At 44.6% G+C, this 16838-nt stretch overlaps 1 protein-coding gene across 2 annotated transcripts in view; it reads left to right on the forward strand.

Moving 5' to 3' along the window:
* Positions 1-1455: 1455 nt before the first annotated feature.
* The window catches only part of Nsfl1c (NSFL1 cofactor), a 19387-nt gene continuing 4004 nt past the window's right edge, over positions 1456-16838 (forward strand). Inside the window, exons 1-8 of one of the 2 annotated variants that reach the window (XM_021156078.2) lie at positions 1456-1679; positions 3860-3957; positions 8041-8115; positions 9757-9762; positions 10297-10462; positions 11401-11493; positions 12653-12762; positions 13547-13684. In XM_021156078.2, the coding sequence (XP_021011737.1) occupies positions 1575-1679; positions 3860-3957; positions 8041-8115; positions 9757-9762; positions 10297-10462; positions 11401-11493; positions 12653-12762; positions 13547-13684 (791 nt within the window). In that variant the 5' untranslated portion in view covers positions 1456-1574. The remainder of the gene's footprint in view (positions 1680-3859; positions 3958-8040; positions 8116-9756; positions 9763-10296; positions 10463-11400; positions 11494-12652; positions 12763-13546; positions 13685-16838) is intronic. The other variant, XM_021156079.2, reaches the window with a different exon arrangement.

The raw sequence follows: 16838 nt of genomic DNA on the forward strand, positions 1-16838 counted from the left end.
TCCCAGACTGACTTTAAATATGCTCTGCAGGGTCACTCTTTCAGTCTCAGTCACCTGAGAAGCTGGGATGGCGAGGCCCAGGTTGTACTTTTCATTAGGCGTGGTCCTACTGAACCTCTGGTTTCTGTCTTTACCTGTAAAATGGGAATACTAATCTCTACCTAGCAGAGGTTTATTTTATGATGAAATAGATAATAATGCGAACACAGCACCTTCAGCAGGCTAAGGGAGCCCTAATGNCCTGCACCCACAATTACTCCTATAGTCTTCTTGATAGCTGTCAGGCTGGGCAGAAGGGCTGACTATGAATCGGGACCAGCAGCTAAAGCAGATAGGGTTCTCCTTACTGCTTCTCTGTAATGTGTTAGGTTCCAAATGGCCTCTGTGGGCCTTTTCAGTTGGTTACAGTGGGACTGATCTGCAGTTATACCAAAGGACGGTATCCACACCAATCCAGTGCTGTTGAGTTTGCAGCCATGCCCGAGGCTGGCTTAGAAGTTGGAGATGCCCCTGGCAGAGCTACTTCCTGCTCTTCATTCTTATAGTATGACTCTATGGAACAAAAAGACTGAAAGGGGGCTCTTGCATAGACCACTCCCAGTGAGATCCTCATTGTCTGATCCATGTGTTATTTCATCCATTCACTCATTCATTCATTCACTCATTCATTAGTAGTGGCTTCCTGCACAGTGAATGTGGCTCTGAGTCAGGTATAGGAAGAAGAGGAGAAAAACAAAGCANGTAATCAGCTGATGGGAACCTCACTGAACACTCAATAAGTTCTGGTGGAATAATTGCTGGTCACCAACTTAGCAGATTGTAGGATGGTAACAGTTTAACCTTGAAAATGAGGGATAAATAGATGGACTTAGGAGGCTCCCAGCTTCACTTGTCCCCACTTTCACTTGTTGGGGCAGCATTGTTGGAGAGAGAGCTCTAAACGTTCTCTGTAGGTGACACATGTNCACCTTACCTCTGCTCTGAGTCTCCTTGTCCTGGGCCAGCCTGCCAGTGGCAATGCAATGGTGATTGCTAGATGCTGTGGAAAGTGACAGGCTGAGACTTGTACTAGTGTAAGATAGGAAACCATGGGGATGTGAGCATCGGTTAGAACTGTTAGGGTCAAAGGACATAAGCAACAAGAGGACAGGATACTTTGTTTTATCTCTGTTATTTCCACAGCCCTTGGAAGAGCATCAAGCCATAGACAGCGTAATGCTTCAAGAAGGAAATTAATGTGCAAATAAATAATTAACGAAATAAAGGGATGAGACCATGAGTAATTTGCAGGATCTGATTTCGGGACTCCTTCATCCTGTGGGAAAACCAGCCCCTCCCTACTCCCATCGACCTTCTACTTCAGCCATTAAGGTGAGGTGAACATAGGGGCCCCCAGAGGGCGCGAGGCGGCTGGGTTTCCCGCACGGAGGGCTTTTCCTGTGGCACCTCATTGGGCGGAGCCTAGGGCAGGCGCCCAGCGGCTGGACGCGGTAGAACGGCGGGCGGAACGCAGACCTGGGGTTGGGGCTGTTGCAGTGTCCGCCGGAGCGGTTTGGGAAGTACACGGGGCGAAGATGGCGGAGGAGCGGCAGGACGCGTTGAGGGAGTTCGTGGCGGTGACGGGCACTGAGGAGGACAGGGCCCGTTTCTTCCTGGAGTCGGCTGGCTGGGACCTGCAGGTAGCGCCGCGAGGCGGGCCGCTTCGGGCGGGCTGGGGAATGCGGAGTGCGGCGTCGGCTCTGCGACCCCTACGCGGCCGAAGCGCACAGTCATCCCTACGGGGCTGGGCCCTGCCTAGCCCAGGCCTCATGGTGTCTGGGGTCGCTTGCCACGCGTCGCCGGCCTGGCTTGGAAGTTCATGGACGCCGGCGGGCCCCGGCCTGCTTTGCAGGGCCTCTGTTTTCCTGCGGGCTCGCAGTGTTGGCGAGACTTTGGGCGCTGCCGCAGTCCGCGTGGAGCCGTCGCCTGGGGGCGTGGCTGCCGCGGCGAGTGCCTGCGGGTGGCCCGGTGGATTCGAGTGCCCGGCTTCCAGAAGGAGCCCCACCGAGGTCGCGGTGGCCTTCCGATTCAGCTTCTGCAAGGATGCTTTGCTGGTGGGGGAAACCCTGCAAGGCATCAGCCCACGCCCCACTCTTGCCTAATTGCAGGGAGAAACTACCTGTGGGATTGTGGCGCACATTTGGGGTCTCTGCACATTTCGTAGTTAACTGTAAAATGGGAATTTCTTAGGACTTACTGTCTTGTTCACTGACATGTAGTAAATAGTCACTAAGGAATTAATTTAGAAGACAAAGCTCCACCAGGCATGAAATGTTGCACACTTCTGATCCCTAGAGCAACGCCCATCTCTTAGTGCTCAGAAACCCAGTAAGTAATGTTAGAAAGAACTGATTGCATAAATGTCCTTGGCCAGCCTAAAGTCTTAGGTAGATGACGATGACTAATATTTCTTGAGTACCTACAACAAGCCAGGCACTGTTGAGCATTACAACATGTCTCATTTACATGTCTCACGTTGCAGCTGAGACTTTGGAGGATAAATAACTTGCTGAAGAACTCACTAACTACTAATTAAACAGGTAAAGACTAACCCTATCTTATGGATGAGGAATTGGACCCTCAAAGGGACACCGCATGTGCTCACTGTGNGAGCTTTCTGATGTAACCATGTCTACTGACTGTAATATTTAAATAGCTTCCCAAACATTCGGGATCTTTATTCCTGTAACTCTTTCAGCACTCTGGAGGCAGAAGATCTGAGTTCGAGACCAGCCTGATCTACATAGTTCCAAGAGTAAATAGTCCCTCTTTCAAAAACGTAACAAACAAAAGAGGTCAGATGCTCTTAAAGGCACTGTGAAGCCTCTGTGCTGAGTGGAAATACATAAGAGAAAAGCTTCTATCCCAGTAGATCATCCGAACTGAGGCTCTTACCTGTGTGATAACTTGACTAACAGTGCCAGGACTTAAATGCAGGTTCTCTAAATGTCAGTTTAGTACAACTCCTACGATGGCACATGACTTCCCAGAAGCTGGTTATACTACGTGAGGAATACCTTCAGACTGATTGTCCCATGACAGCTCATTTCCTCCTATACAGTTGGTTACCTTTTAGGAGGTGCCTCCTTCATCTCTGTGGGACTTCATTGTTCTGTCTTCTCTGTGTGGAGAATGTGTGATAAATCAATGCCTTCTCGTTGAGTTGGCGACAGTCACAAATGACCAAAGGACTCATATAAAGGACTTCCATATGTGTAAAGCTAAGGTGACTGTGTTAATTTTAGTGATTATCTCCTTCAGTTTTATAGATTTGGTGGATCAGCATCCCCATTTCAAACAGGAAACTAGGCTTCACAAAGAAAGGAAATGTAACATCTGTCCCTATTCTCTTCTACCTCTTAGAACATAAGCGTGAGGGCCTGAGCATACGGCCTGGGGTTCAACCTGACCCCACTTCTGACCTCCAGAAACAGTCTTCATTTTGCAGTCCGTTTGTGCCAGCTATAAAGTGAGACAATAATAACACTAATTACGAAATTCTGAATAGATTAAATGAATTAACATATAGTGTACATACAACCTGACACACAAATAAATAATAGTTGGTGGTCTTCCTTTATGTTTTTCATATTAATTTTATTTAGTATCTTTGTTCCCCTTGGTGGGTGGATTTCCCCCTGAAGTATACCCCCATCTCCACTTTCAGGCTAACATGTCTATTGCCTTTCCATCTAGTCTTCTTTGGTTCCAGGTTCAGGAACCAAAGTATGGGTTTTGTCTTCATGTTTTTGTTCCATTGTGAGATATGTGTCAGATGAAAGCCTGGAGGGTCCCAAAGTACTCTGTCTGTGTGTTTTAGATTGCACTTGCAAGCTTTTATGAGGATGGAGGGGATGAAGACATTGTGACCATTTCACAAGCAACTCCAAGTTCAGTGTCCAGAGGCACAGCTCCTAGGTAAGGACCAACTTCAGTTGCTACATGAATGTTTCCAGACTTTCCTTTTTGACTTGACAGAACAGTCAGGTCCAGATTATGAACCAAGAGGTTTAAAGATCAACTAAAAAGAACTGAAGGATTCAAAGGTCAACTTATAAGGGTTTTTTTTTGTGGTTTGCTTTGTTTGCTTGCTTGCTTCCTTGTTTGCTTGCTTGCTTCCTTGTTTTTGTTTTGAATGTGAATGGGTGTTCTGCCTGCCTGTATGTTTATGCACTGTGGGGACCAGAAGAAGGCATTGGATTTCCTGAAACTGGAGTTAATACATGATTGTGGGCCACCATGTGGGTACTGGGACTTGGAACTGGGGCTTCTGGGAGAACATTCAATGTTCCTAACTGCCAAACCATCTCTCTAGCCCCTCCTTAAGATCTTTAAGGGCTGTGTTTATGAACTTTGGGGAGTCACTGTCTTATTTCTGGAAGTGTTCATTCTAGGAGTGTCATAGTAGAGATGAGATTAATGGCCTATCACACTAGTAAGATGATCATGGAAATAGATACCTCTGCTGAAGTTGACACGGGAAGTTAACTAACATTTGTGTGATGCCACCTTCCCTAGCCCTTTGGCCGCAGTCAGTCGCTGCTGTGATTGGCTCATGAGGAGAATGTTGGCCTTCCCAGATTCTCTCCACAGAAGCGTCTGAGCTCCCACGCTTGTTTCATACTTTTAGTCTAATTGCACTTACTCCAGGGTATATGTTGTCAGAAAATTTTGCTGGGTTTGAATTCAACTCCAGAATGCAGAAAAAATGTCTCTCTACTATGAAGTGGTAAATTCTCTCAGAGGGTCTCTGAGCTTTAAACTACATTTTTTTTTCCCCTTTGAGAAACACTAACACCAAATCTCATTGGTCCTTCATGTCTTTCCCTGCCTCCCACAGAAGTGTGTCTGGGGGCAGGGGTCACAGGACAGGGATCTTTCAATTATTTGCAGTGAGGTACTGATGGAATGCTGTAATGTTATTGCCTGAGGGGTGGGTTGTAAGTGTATGGGCTGCTGGCAAAGGTGGCAAATTTGTGATCCAACCTCACTTTGGGTTATTGACATGTCAGAAGTACCAAGGAGGAGGAATTGAAATGTAGCCTCTAATGCTAGTCATTTGTCCCTCCTCTCTTCTCCCACAGTCCAGAATAACCCTTAGTGCATTAAGGGTTTATTAAACAGTGTAGGGCCAGGGAGGCTAACTACCCAGGTTCAGGCTCAGAGATTCATGACTTGAGACAGAGTATTTATCTCAGTTTCTCAGTTTTCATCACTGTCAAATGGAAATTGTAATAGTGTCTGCTACTTAGCAGAGTCAGTGAATTAACCCAAGCCAAGCATGGTGGCACACACTTTTAACCCTAGCACTTGGAAAGGAGGTGAGTTCAAGGCCAGCCTGAGCTATATAGGACAGCCCCAGCTATGTAAAGAGACCGTGACTCAAAAGCAAAAAGCCAGACCTCAGAGCACAGTTCCTTTAATCCCAGCACTGCATAGGCAGAAGCAGGTAGAGCTCTGCCACCCTGTCTCAAAAACAAACAAACAAAAAAAACAAAACCCCAACTTTATGTAGTACTTAGAGTATAATATGTTGTCTACTATTACTGACGCTGTACCCTGCCTCATTCCACAACAGACAGGTGGATGTGGGTGGGTGGGTGTGAGAGAGAAAGAGAGAGACAGAATGAGAATCTGTGTGTATTTTACAATAAAAGTAAAGAAACAAGGAGCTACAGCTTAACATTAGCATTAAATGTGAAAGGAATGTAGACTGGATAGGAGTTGAGGCCTCTTAGCCTTGTCTCATTGTTTTGGTTAAGCCCTAACTTTGACTGTGGGCTTCAGTGAAGGAAAAAAAGAGGAAGGAAAGGGGGTGTGGTTTGTCATTGTCTTTGTTTAGGAGGAAAATGCTGACTGGATTTTCTCAGAAGAAACTAAACTGTACTAACACCCCAAAGGAATTTGGTGGTAGTCAAGGGAGCAGCTGCTCTCCAGCCTTTGACCTAGCTGTTACAGGACACTTAGCCTGCTGCTGACTGACCCCTGTTCACCTGTCATCTACCTTTCATGTTGTCTCTGACGCCAAGTGAGAACAGTCACTCTAGAATGGAGCATTTAGTGCGGAGCCCTGGAGCTTCCAGGAGGAGTCTGTAAAAAGGCACAGTGGAAGGTCTTTAGATTAAAATTACGTAGGTACAGGTCTAACTATACTTTGGCAGGTATCTTCTGGAGAGGGAGTATATTAGATTCCCATAAGAAGAATCTAATAAGGTGTTTTGCATAATTTACTATGGGAGGAAGTCTTAAGCTCAATATAAATCATTATCATTGCTGAGCACTTAGTGCTAGTCCATGAGTTAAGCCTTTATATACATCTTTTTTTGTCATCCACCTTGTGGGTGAGTACTGTACTGTTCCCATTGTATAGATGGGGACACACAAGAGCTGGGCTTCTTCCCTAGATCACACAAGCCAGCAAATGGAGGGGAAAAGTCAGGGCTCTTCTGCTTCCTGAGTCTCAGTTTTCTGTGCAGCATGTTGCTTCTCATGGATGCTCAGAAGTCCTTCAAAGTCTTTCCTGAATCTGCCTTTCTCATCTTAACCCCTTTCCTTTTCTTAAATCCTTTGTTCCAACCAAAATAGTTCCTTTGATGGCCCATCTCTGTGGTATGTGTGGATCTATCTTTGTTGTTGTCCTCTAAATTGCTGTAATGGCTGTCTTGCTTTCTGCCTGTCAATCTCAATTCACATCCCACACCCATGTTTGCCTTCATCCTTGCTCCTCTGCTGAGCAGCACACCACAGCCCTATTCCTCAGAACTCCAGTCTCTCTCATGTTGTCTTGAACCCTTTTCCTGGTAATTTAACTTTTCATATTAATAAAATGAGAAGTAGGAGAGTTGTTGCACTAACCATCTGTCTGCTGAAGCCAGAGCTAACCCCTCAAACTTCTCCTCCACACCCTGTGGGACTCGCCCAACCCTGACCCCTGAATATTAGGAATAGGACTTGGCAGGAGATCCTATATGCCTATAGTCTGAGCACCTGGGAAACAGGCATGAGGATCTAAATCTAAATAAAAGATCTAAGGAAACTTTTTTTTAAAATTATCCTGCAGTAGAAATAGGCAGAGAGCTCTATGCTGCCTGCCACCCACACGTTGATTCTGCAGGACTCCTTGACCTTTATCTAGTGTGTTAGTCTCTTGTCTCTACATATACATAAGTGTTTTCCATAATGTTATTTTAGTTTCCCTTTCCCACTATCTCCACCATCCTTTTTTCACTCAGTCTCCTGTTCACCGGTTCCTTGGTAATGGTCCAAATGTGTCTTTTTGTAGGAAGTCTTTCCCTCACAGGAGACAAGAGGCTTTGTGTTCATAAGGTCATGTGTACTGATACAGCCCCTGTTGTGCATCGTTATAGTAGATAGTTGTTTATTTGTGCCACTAGCCTGTAAGACCAGTGTCTAATTTTTACCTTTATAAATCCAACATTTAGTTAATGCCTTATATGTTAAAAGTTACATAATAAGACTATTCAGTAGTAAAAAAAAAATCTTTTTTAATTTTATATGTATGAATATTTTGCCTATGTGTATGTATTTGCATCGTGTTTGTGCCTGGTACCCACAGAGGTCAGAAGAGGGTGTTGGATTCCCCAGAACTGGAGTTACAGATACTTGTGAGCTACTATGTGTGTGCTGGGATCCAAACGTTGGTCCTCTGCAAGAGCATCAAATGCTCTTAACCACTGTGCATTCTCTCCAGCCCTCAGTAGTTTTCTTTAAAAACAGTGAATAACTCATTCCCCCATTTCCAGAACAGCTTAAATTGGATTCCATTTTACCTCACAGTAGCATTCGCTAATTTATTCTCAGTCCTGTGTGACCTTAACAGACAAATGCCACGCCCTTTCTTTTCTATACTTAGGTCAGTCTTTTCATCTGTGTTGTCTTCATACCACAGCATCTCACTCCAGTGTCCAACTCCCCAGTTGATATAGGCGTTGCTTTTCTTTAACTCTTCCTGAAATAATTTTTGCTCCTTCCTGTCTCCAGTGATAATAGAGTGACATCCTTCAGAGACCTCATTCATGACCAAGATGAAGAGGAGGAGGAAGAGGAGGGACAGAGGTAAGGCTCTGAGAGAGAGCACAATTTATCAAAGTACACAGTGGTGTTTAAATCACCTAGGATAAGGCGTGAGACACATGTTCACTATTGCCAACCGTCACTGCTGTGCATAGGGTATAATATCCTAAGAGCAGTTTGCTCTCTGTAGGTTAGCAGTAATTCCCATCTCATTGCTACACCCCCCTTCCCACTTTGTCATGTACTGGGGCTTTTTTTTTCTCTCTCTAATTATTACAGGGAGGTATTTATAGAAGAATATTATAAAGAGGGAAGCAAAACTTCTAAGAATGAGAAAGTTACCAAGTTACCCATAATACTACAACACAGAAATAGCCAAGTATCTTTTTGTGGTGTGTTTTTATCCATATAAATAAATTACACAATAAGTAGAAAAATAAGGTTGTAAATGTGTGTCCTCCCAACACCATCATACTGTTTTTACTTTTAGGAATCTTGTAATAGAATTGTTGTTTCATTGTAGAAAATGAGGCTTACAGAATGAAAGGGTAGTGTTTACCCTCTGATAATTGCCACTCATATTTTGTTGTGTTTCCACACAGTCCTTGCTCTGATTAGACATGGTGAAGGTGATTAGTTTCTTGTGTTAGATACTTCCTGCTGACACTGAAATTCCTGTTTTCCATGACTTTGCTAGCCCATATGTCCCATAGTTTTGGTGAGTCTGTGTCTATACTACTGTAAATGTCAATTCTGTGAACACTGTTTATGTTAATCTTTGACCAGTTTTGAATTATTTCCTTAATTTCTCAAACAGAAACGCCAGGTCAAGAACATAATACTTTTAAGGCTGTTGTTCACTGGCTCCCAGTTATTAAACCAAGACCTAAAGGTCCCTCAACTAAGACTTTGCAGCCCAGGCAGACTGGATTTACGTGCATTGAGCAAGAATAATCTGGCTATAGCCTCATTTCTCAGGTGTTTATTCTCCATGGGCCCGCTTTGGTCTTTCAAGCATTCCTCAGGGAGATGAGAAGATAACCATTGTAGAAATATGGTGACTTCTCTGTAGAGATCTGAGGAGTCACATGTTCATGTAGTACTTCACACTACCTCAGAACTTTGCTCTTAAATATACTGGAGACTTGTAGATATTGGTAATTTTAAGGTACTATACTCCTCAAGTAGAAGGGCACTAATTATCGCAGCCCCAGCCTAGCTTCCAAATACCACCTCCATCTTCTCCAGCCTGGTCACAGCTTCCATTGTGACCTTCCACTGTTTCACAGCCCTTTAGCTTCCTTGGTTACTTTAGACCCTACTCAGTTTAGACCTGAAACATTCTCAGCCAGGGCCTAAGTGTTGCCTCCTGTTAAGACTGGTGAGAAAGCAGCTACATGATAGCACCTTCTTAGATCCAGATTTTTAAAAGTGCTGGTTTAATCTCAAGCTGTTCTTGGACTACTAGAGTACCTGATGTAGGTATCTTGGAGCTTATTTCTGAGATTGGAGCTTTCCTGGCTTCTAGTGCATCTCCTGAGGCTCCCAGTGTACATCATAAGAATGGCAGGTGAAGTGAGTCTTGGGGGAATTATGGTGTGGTGTCAGTCAGCCTCACACGTACATTGCTCTGCTTGCTCTTTTGCATACATCTGCTGATTTGAACTTCGACTCTGACTTAAGGAGCAGGTAGGTAGGGCATGTAATCCTTCTTTCATTTTAAAGCAATAAAGTATGCAAAGCAGTGCACTGGCTTACTATTCAGGTCATACAATTGCAGAGCCAGGACTGGATCCTAGCTGCTTATACTAACTACACCACCAACATTAATCCAAAACTCTTTAAGAGTTAGCTGCTTCTGACTAGGACCACAGTTGCTTCCTGGAAAGGGGCTTGCAGAAGAATGATTCCTGCTGAGATCCTCCTTCATTAATGTGTTGTTGTGCATGCCTGGAATGTTTTCCCCCATCTCTTACCTGATAACCTCATCCTCAAGAGATCCCAGAAAATAGCAGCCTTGGTTGTTGTCCCTGTCTCCCCATCTCCATGCTGCCACCACCATTGTCCCTGAGACCCTCACTGACTTGATGGCTGCTCCCTTTGCATCATATCTGCCTGCACCCTTACGTGTTTTCCTAGCTAGTCAATACCCTTTGCTTCAGTGCACCCAGAACCTGGTACATCTTCTGTTTATTTTTGGTATGTTTGGCATTTCACACACAGGTTTTATGCTGGAGGCTCAGAAAGAAGTGGACAGCAGATTGTTGGTCCTCCCCGGAAGAAAAGTCCCAACGAGCTGGTGGATGATCTGTTTAAGGGGGCCAAAGAGCATGGGGCTGTAGCTGTGGAACGAGTGACCAAGAGCCCTGGAGAGACCAGTAAACCGAGAGTGAGCATAAGGGCTGTTGTAGCCAAAAGAATTGAGTTCCACAGTGGAGAGGGAAGCCTGCTTTTCTCTAGCAGAGATTGGTTCCTTTGTTTCTTCACTTGGCTATTTGTCCTTCTGTGTAGAAGACTTGTGTGTCTGTGAGCTAGATCAGAGCTCAGAATCCTACCTATCCAAATTGGCCAGCTTAGTGTTTTCCTTTATTTCACTATAATTAAATTCATTACTGAATTTAAGGAGGAAGGAATTTTTTTGTTGTTGTTAACAATTTTTTCATTAAATATTTTCTTCATTTACATTTCAAATGCTATCCCAAAAGTCCCCTATACACTCCCCCCGCCCTGCTCCCCAATCCACCCACTCCCACTTCCTGGCCCTGGCATTCCCCTGTACTGGGGCATATAATCTTTGCAAGACCAAGGGCCTCTCCTGAGGGAGGAATTTGGGGGTTTTGTTTGTTTTTTGCTTTTTCAAAACAGGATTTTTCTGTGTAGCCCTGTCTGTTTTTAGAATTCTCTCTGTAGACCATGTTTGTTGCCTCAAGCTCACAGAGATGCCTGCCTCTGCCTCTGCCTCCCAAGTTGTGGGGTTAAAGCTATGCTCCATCATGCCCAGCTTCATCACCAGTTTTTATGTAAAGATTTCTGTCCTTAGGAAAATCAAAACGTCATTGTTGCTGTCCTATACCTATATTCCTGCATAGCCATTATTACTGAGTTTATACTGAGAATAGTAGCTATTCCCTTTAGCTGGGTATTCCAGCTTTCACCTCTTATTCCTGCCCCTGGAACAAGGGGCAAACACAAGCAAACCTTGTCCCTGTGTTTGCTATTCAGTAGTTAACAAGCTTGATCAGAATGTTGCTTCTCTGCCTCATCCTATAAATGTCTTTGTACCTGAGTAATTCCACCACCAAGTGTTTATAAACTTGTCCTTTATAGCCATTTGCAGGAGGGGGCTACCGCCTTGGAGCAGCACCAGAGGAAGAGTCTGCCTATGTGGCAGGAGAAAGGAGGCGGCATTCAGGCCAGGATGTGAGTATGCCTTCCTCAGAGATGCTTGTGGACTGTTCATTGTGCCCATTTCAAAAGGGACTGGTTACATGTGTGAACGAGCAGCCTCTAAAAGACGAGCCTGCTGTGGTCTCAATGGGGACTTACATAAAAATGAGACAGTTTTCACTTGGTGGATAGAGGGCCAGGGCAAGGGATGGGGATGGGGAAGAAGATGGACACAAGGTTTCTTGAGTGTTCTTTGGATCACACACAAGGGGGCAGTGTGTGGGGGGGGGGGGGGTGTGATTCCCTGGTATATTGGGGATAGTTGAAGAACCTTGAAAATGCCAAAGAAGGCCTGAAATATGGATGGATTTGGTTGGTTTTGTTTTGTTTCATTTTGCTTGAGTTTTCTTTATACACACACACCCTCCAGGCAATGATACTATATAATTTTGAGTCTTTAAAAAAATTTAATATGCTACAAAATAATTTGACCTACCTTTATGTCCGTTCATTTCTGTGATGTAGATTTTAAATCACTTTAGTTTTATTCCCAAATAAAGTCAAGCAGGAAGACAGTAAGACTTTTATAGACTTGTAGCAGTGGCCACCAGTGCATTAGTTGTTAGTCTTTCAAACTTTTTTCTATAAGTGTGTATAGAAAGTTGACAAATTGGGGATATGTTCTTGAAATTTCTTTTTTTATGTGAAGAGGGCAGGGGATATGCACATGAGTACAGAGGCCAGGATAGGGTGTTTAGATTTTCAGGAATGAGAGTTAAAGACAGTTGGGAGCCACCTGGCATGAGTGCTAGGAACTAGGAACCAAAGTTGGGTCCTGTCAGAGCACTACATGCTCTTGACCACCGAGTCATCTCTCCAGCTTCTAGATAATCATTTTTAGTAACTGCAAAATAGGGAGCCACAGCTGGGATTAAGTCATTTCTTATATAGTCACCTCAATAGCAAACTCTCCTTAGAACAATGCCCACTTCTCCTAACCTGCGTCATAGCATGTCCCTAGTTTAGGTTGGTGCGTATGTATTTGATTGATACTCCTTGTCATGTGTGTATTTGTCTGATTGTTGATGTTTTTGTAGTAACGTAAAATAGTGAAAACTCATGTATAGGTTCAGTTGCATTTTCTAGGTTCCTGTCATAGTAACTATGTGCTTATTACCTCCTGTTGTCACAGGTTCATGTAGTGCTAAAGCTCTGGAAAACTGGATTCAGCCTAGACAATGGTGACCTTAGAAGCTACCAAGACCCAGCCAATGCCCAGTTTCTGGAGTCTATCCGTAGAGGGTAAGCAGGAAAGCCCATGTTAGTCTCACTTTCGTGAATGAGCTGTCAGGTGGGAAAGGAAGAAAAGTTATTAAAACAGATTTAGCATGATTTGACATAAAGATTCACAAATCACTCCAAAAACCTTGTCCATTTTTTGCTGTTTTCCCTGAGGCATAGCTGAGTAGCCAAGTAAGCAGGCCGTGCTGTGACTGAGAAGGTGGAGACAGACACTTCCATAACAGACCCTGGTGACAGAGAGTCTCTCCTCTCAGGCCACTGGGGTGAAACACGCTATGGTGGCTTTGGGGAATGGGATTTCCTTCCTCTCCCCAGTTCCTCTCCTCATGAAAAGCCCTCAGGGATAGAGAAAGGGAGAGATGGAGAGACAAAGAGGAAGAAGTGCTTGAGAAAGCAAAGGGATTGAGAGGTTTGGTCTCATCTTGTGCACTGTTCTAATTTGCTTTCTGTTGCTGTGATTAAACCCATAATGAAAGCAACTAAGGGAGAATAGGGTTTGTAACAAGCTGCTTGTTTGCTCACTGACGCCTGCTCTGCTGGCTTTCTTAATAACTAGATTCACCTACCTAGACAGTGTCGCCCTCAGTGGGCTTGGCCTTCCTACAGCACTTGTCAATGAATACAGTCTCTTAGAGAGATGGCCGCAAGCCATTCTGGGAAAAGCAGTTCTTCAATTGAGATTCTCTCTTCCCTGGTGACTACAGAGGGTATCAAGTTGACAATAACAACTTAATCAGGTTTCCATCCATCTCACAATAAACCCCACCATTGCCTTTTTCCTTAGGGAGGTTCCTGCGGAGCTTCGGAGGTTAGCGCACGGTGGGCAAGTGAACCTGGATATGGAGGATCATCGGGATGAGGACTTCGTGAAGCCCAAGGGAGCTTTCAAAGCCTTCACTGGCGAGGGCCAGAAACTGGGCAGGTGAGAAGCAGTGTCAGTTGGACCATCAGTCCCATCAGCCAGTCCTGTGTTCTCATTGTGAGGATCTCAGTGAGAGGAGTTGCAGAGTAGTTGAGTTGTGTTTCACGGGAGGAGGGAGAGTATGGGTTCTGGAGTATGCAGACCTGAGTTAAGTCTCTGTCTTTCCTTTACAGCTGAGTGATCTTAGACTGCACAGCCTCCGTTTCCTCAGCTGTAAAGTAGGGTTGCTAAGAGTCCTTGCCCTCGGGGTTCTATTGGGAGGAATAAAGGAGCCAGTGCATGTAGAACTGTCTGGCATGAGCTGTGAATGGAGCATAGCTGCTGCTTTGACTCAGAATCCTGAGTGTTGGATTTCCTGGATGCTGTAAGCCTAAGCATGGTGGGGTTAAGAAATTTTCAGCTTCCTGTCCAGCACCGTTTCCCAGGAGTGCTGCACAAGGACATCATAGCCCTTGGAAAGGCTACTGCTCCTTAGTGTGTGTAGCCCAGTCAAGACTGGGATTCTGTTGCCTACAGCTGGCCTCTATCTCAGCATCCTCCTGCCACAAAGTGCTAGGGTTAGACGCATGTACACCCGTCACACCTAGGCTCATTATCACTTTGTCATCCAAAATAATTCAAAGCTAAAATCTGAATTTTATTTTTCAGGTTTATCTTAAATATAAATCAAACCTGAGATTTGGGGGGTTTGCTTTTCAAGTTATATTTAAAAAAAAAAAAACCTTTTTATATTAAATAGTGAACGGCTCATTTACTTTAAAGGCACTGAAAAAATTCTTGAGTTACGTTGAATATCTGTAGTAGGTTTAGGCTTCATATCCATTCATTTGAGCCGCTTACCTGACAGTTTGGTAAAGACTGCACGTGTTTCAGTTTGAAGTGTAAACAGTAGGAATGTCTAGGGGGCTGCTGCAGATGAGTGGGGAGGTTTGCTGCTCCCCGGGCCTTCTACAGTGGTGGTTTTGTGAGGGCTGGCACTGAGTTCTAGTATTGAGGATTGTTGAAGAAACTGCCTTAGCACCAGTTAGTTCATTCCATTGTGAAGGCGATGAGCGGCTGCATGACGGAGGCTTTGCCCATGAGAGAGGCTTCGGTTCCATTGCATTTTCAGGGAGACCCCAAAGAAAAGCCTCTGGTTATAGAGGTTAATGCTTGTTTTCCCTGCCCCTGGGTGAAATTCCATTACTGTTGTGTAGGTGGCCAGCTGTTGTGGAGAGCAGTGGCTTAGGTGGAAGCAGTTCTCGGAAGGACGAAGCAGAGGGCCTATTCTGTGAGCAGAGCTGGCCTACAAAGTTATATGGAGTGGTTGGGAACTAATGTTCTCCAGGCACGGTGTTCTTAAGTAATCATGAAGCTCAGTGCCAGTGTTCGCCTTTCTCTTTTCTGTCTTTTCTGAGAGAACATTTAGAACTCATGGTTAGACCTAACGTCTCTTACACAATTTTAGTCCAAAATTCTGACAACTTTTAAGAATGATAGCATGTACGTGTTTTCTGCTGTGTGCTTGTATTAAGCATTTCCATACTTAGTGTCTGTCTTAGTCAGGATTTCTATTTCTGCACAAACATCATGACCAGAAGCAGTTGGGGAGGAAAGGGTTTATTCAGCTTACATTTCCACATCACTGTTCATCACCAAAGGAAGTCAGGACTGGAACTCAAGCAGGTCAGGAAGCAGGAGCTGATGCAGAGGCCATGGAGGGATGTTCCTTACTGGCTTGCTTCCCCTGGCTTGCTCAGCATTCTCTCTTATAGAAATAAGACTACCAGCCCAGAGATGGTCCCACCCACAAGGAGCCCAACCCCCTTGATCACTAATTGAGAAAATGCCTTACAGTTGGTTCTCATGGAGGCATTTCCTCAACTGAAGCTCCTTTCTCTGTGATAACTCCAGCTGTGTCAAGTGGACACAAAACTAGCCAGTACAATTGACCCCTTGTCAACTTGACACACAAATACATCACTAGTAAGCCTCAACCCTTAGTTCTTATTTATCTCCAAGATCTTAAATAACTTTAAAAGTCCCATAGTCTTTACATAAAATTCAAAATACTTTAAAATTCAAAGTCTCTTAACTATGGGCTTCACTAAAAAATTTCCTTCAAGAGGGAAAAATACCAGGGCACAGTCACAATCAAAAGCAAAAATCAGTCTCCAACCGTCCAATGTCTGGGATTCAACTCACGATCTTCTGGGCTCCTCCAAGGGCTTGGGTCACTTCTCCAGCCATGCCCTTTGTAGCACACACATTGTCTTCTAGGCTCCAGCCACCTGTACTCCACTGCTGTTGCTGTTCTTGGTAGTCATCTCATGATACTGGCATCTCCAAAATGCTGCTGTCTTCCAATGTAACTTGGCTTCAACAATAACCTCTCATAGGCTCTCCTCTTCATGGTGCCAAACCTCAACTCCTTTGCATGACCCCTTCAGTCCTAGGCCATCAATTGTAACTGAGGCTGCACCTTCACCAATGGCCTTCCATGGCCTCTCACAGTGCCAAACCTCAGCTGCTCTGCATGACCCCTTCATGCCTTCAAAACCAGTACCACCTGGGTGACCCTTACACATTACCAAGTCCCGCTGCAGCAGGAGTACAACCTTGGCTATCTCAGGAACACAGCCTCTTTGTGCTTTCAGAAAACACTTCCCAGAAGATGTCACCTCAACGATGCTGGTCTCTTCTTAATCACCGCTAATTTCTTAGCTCCAGCTAACCATCATCAATAGTCCCAATATGCAAAGGTTTTGCTTTAGTAGTTCTGGTATCTTGTTAATCGCAGCTGATTTCAGCCCCAGCTAACCAGAACCACAGACTAATCAAACTCCAAAATAGCAATGGCCCTGAAAAGAGTCTTTAATTTTCCTTCTGAAATTTCACAAGCCAGGCCTCCATTTTCTGCACTGTTCTCATCATTATCTTCCAAGCTCCCACACAACATTTCACAGAGTTCTTAACAGTGAATGGATCTTCTAGCCCAAAGTTCCAAAGTCCTTCCACAGTCCTCCCCAAAACATGGTCAGGTTATCACAGAAATACCCCACTATGCTGGTACCAATTTGTCTTAGTCAGGGTTTCTATTGCTGCACAAACATCATGACCAAGAAGCAGTTGGGGAGGAAAGGGTTTATTTGGCTTACACTTCCACATTGCTGTT

The sequence above is a fragment of the Mus caroli genome, chromosome 2, assembly GCF_900094665.2.
Source record: "Mus caroli chromosome 2, CAROLI_EIJ_v1.1, whole genome shotgun sequence".
Classification (NCBI taxonomy): domain Eukaryota; kingdom Metazoa; phylum Chordata; class Mammalia; order Rodentia; family Muridae; genus Mus; species Mus caroli.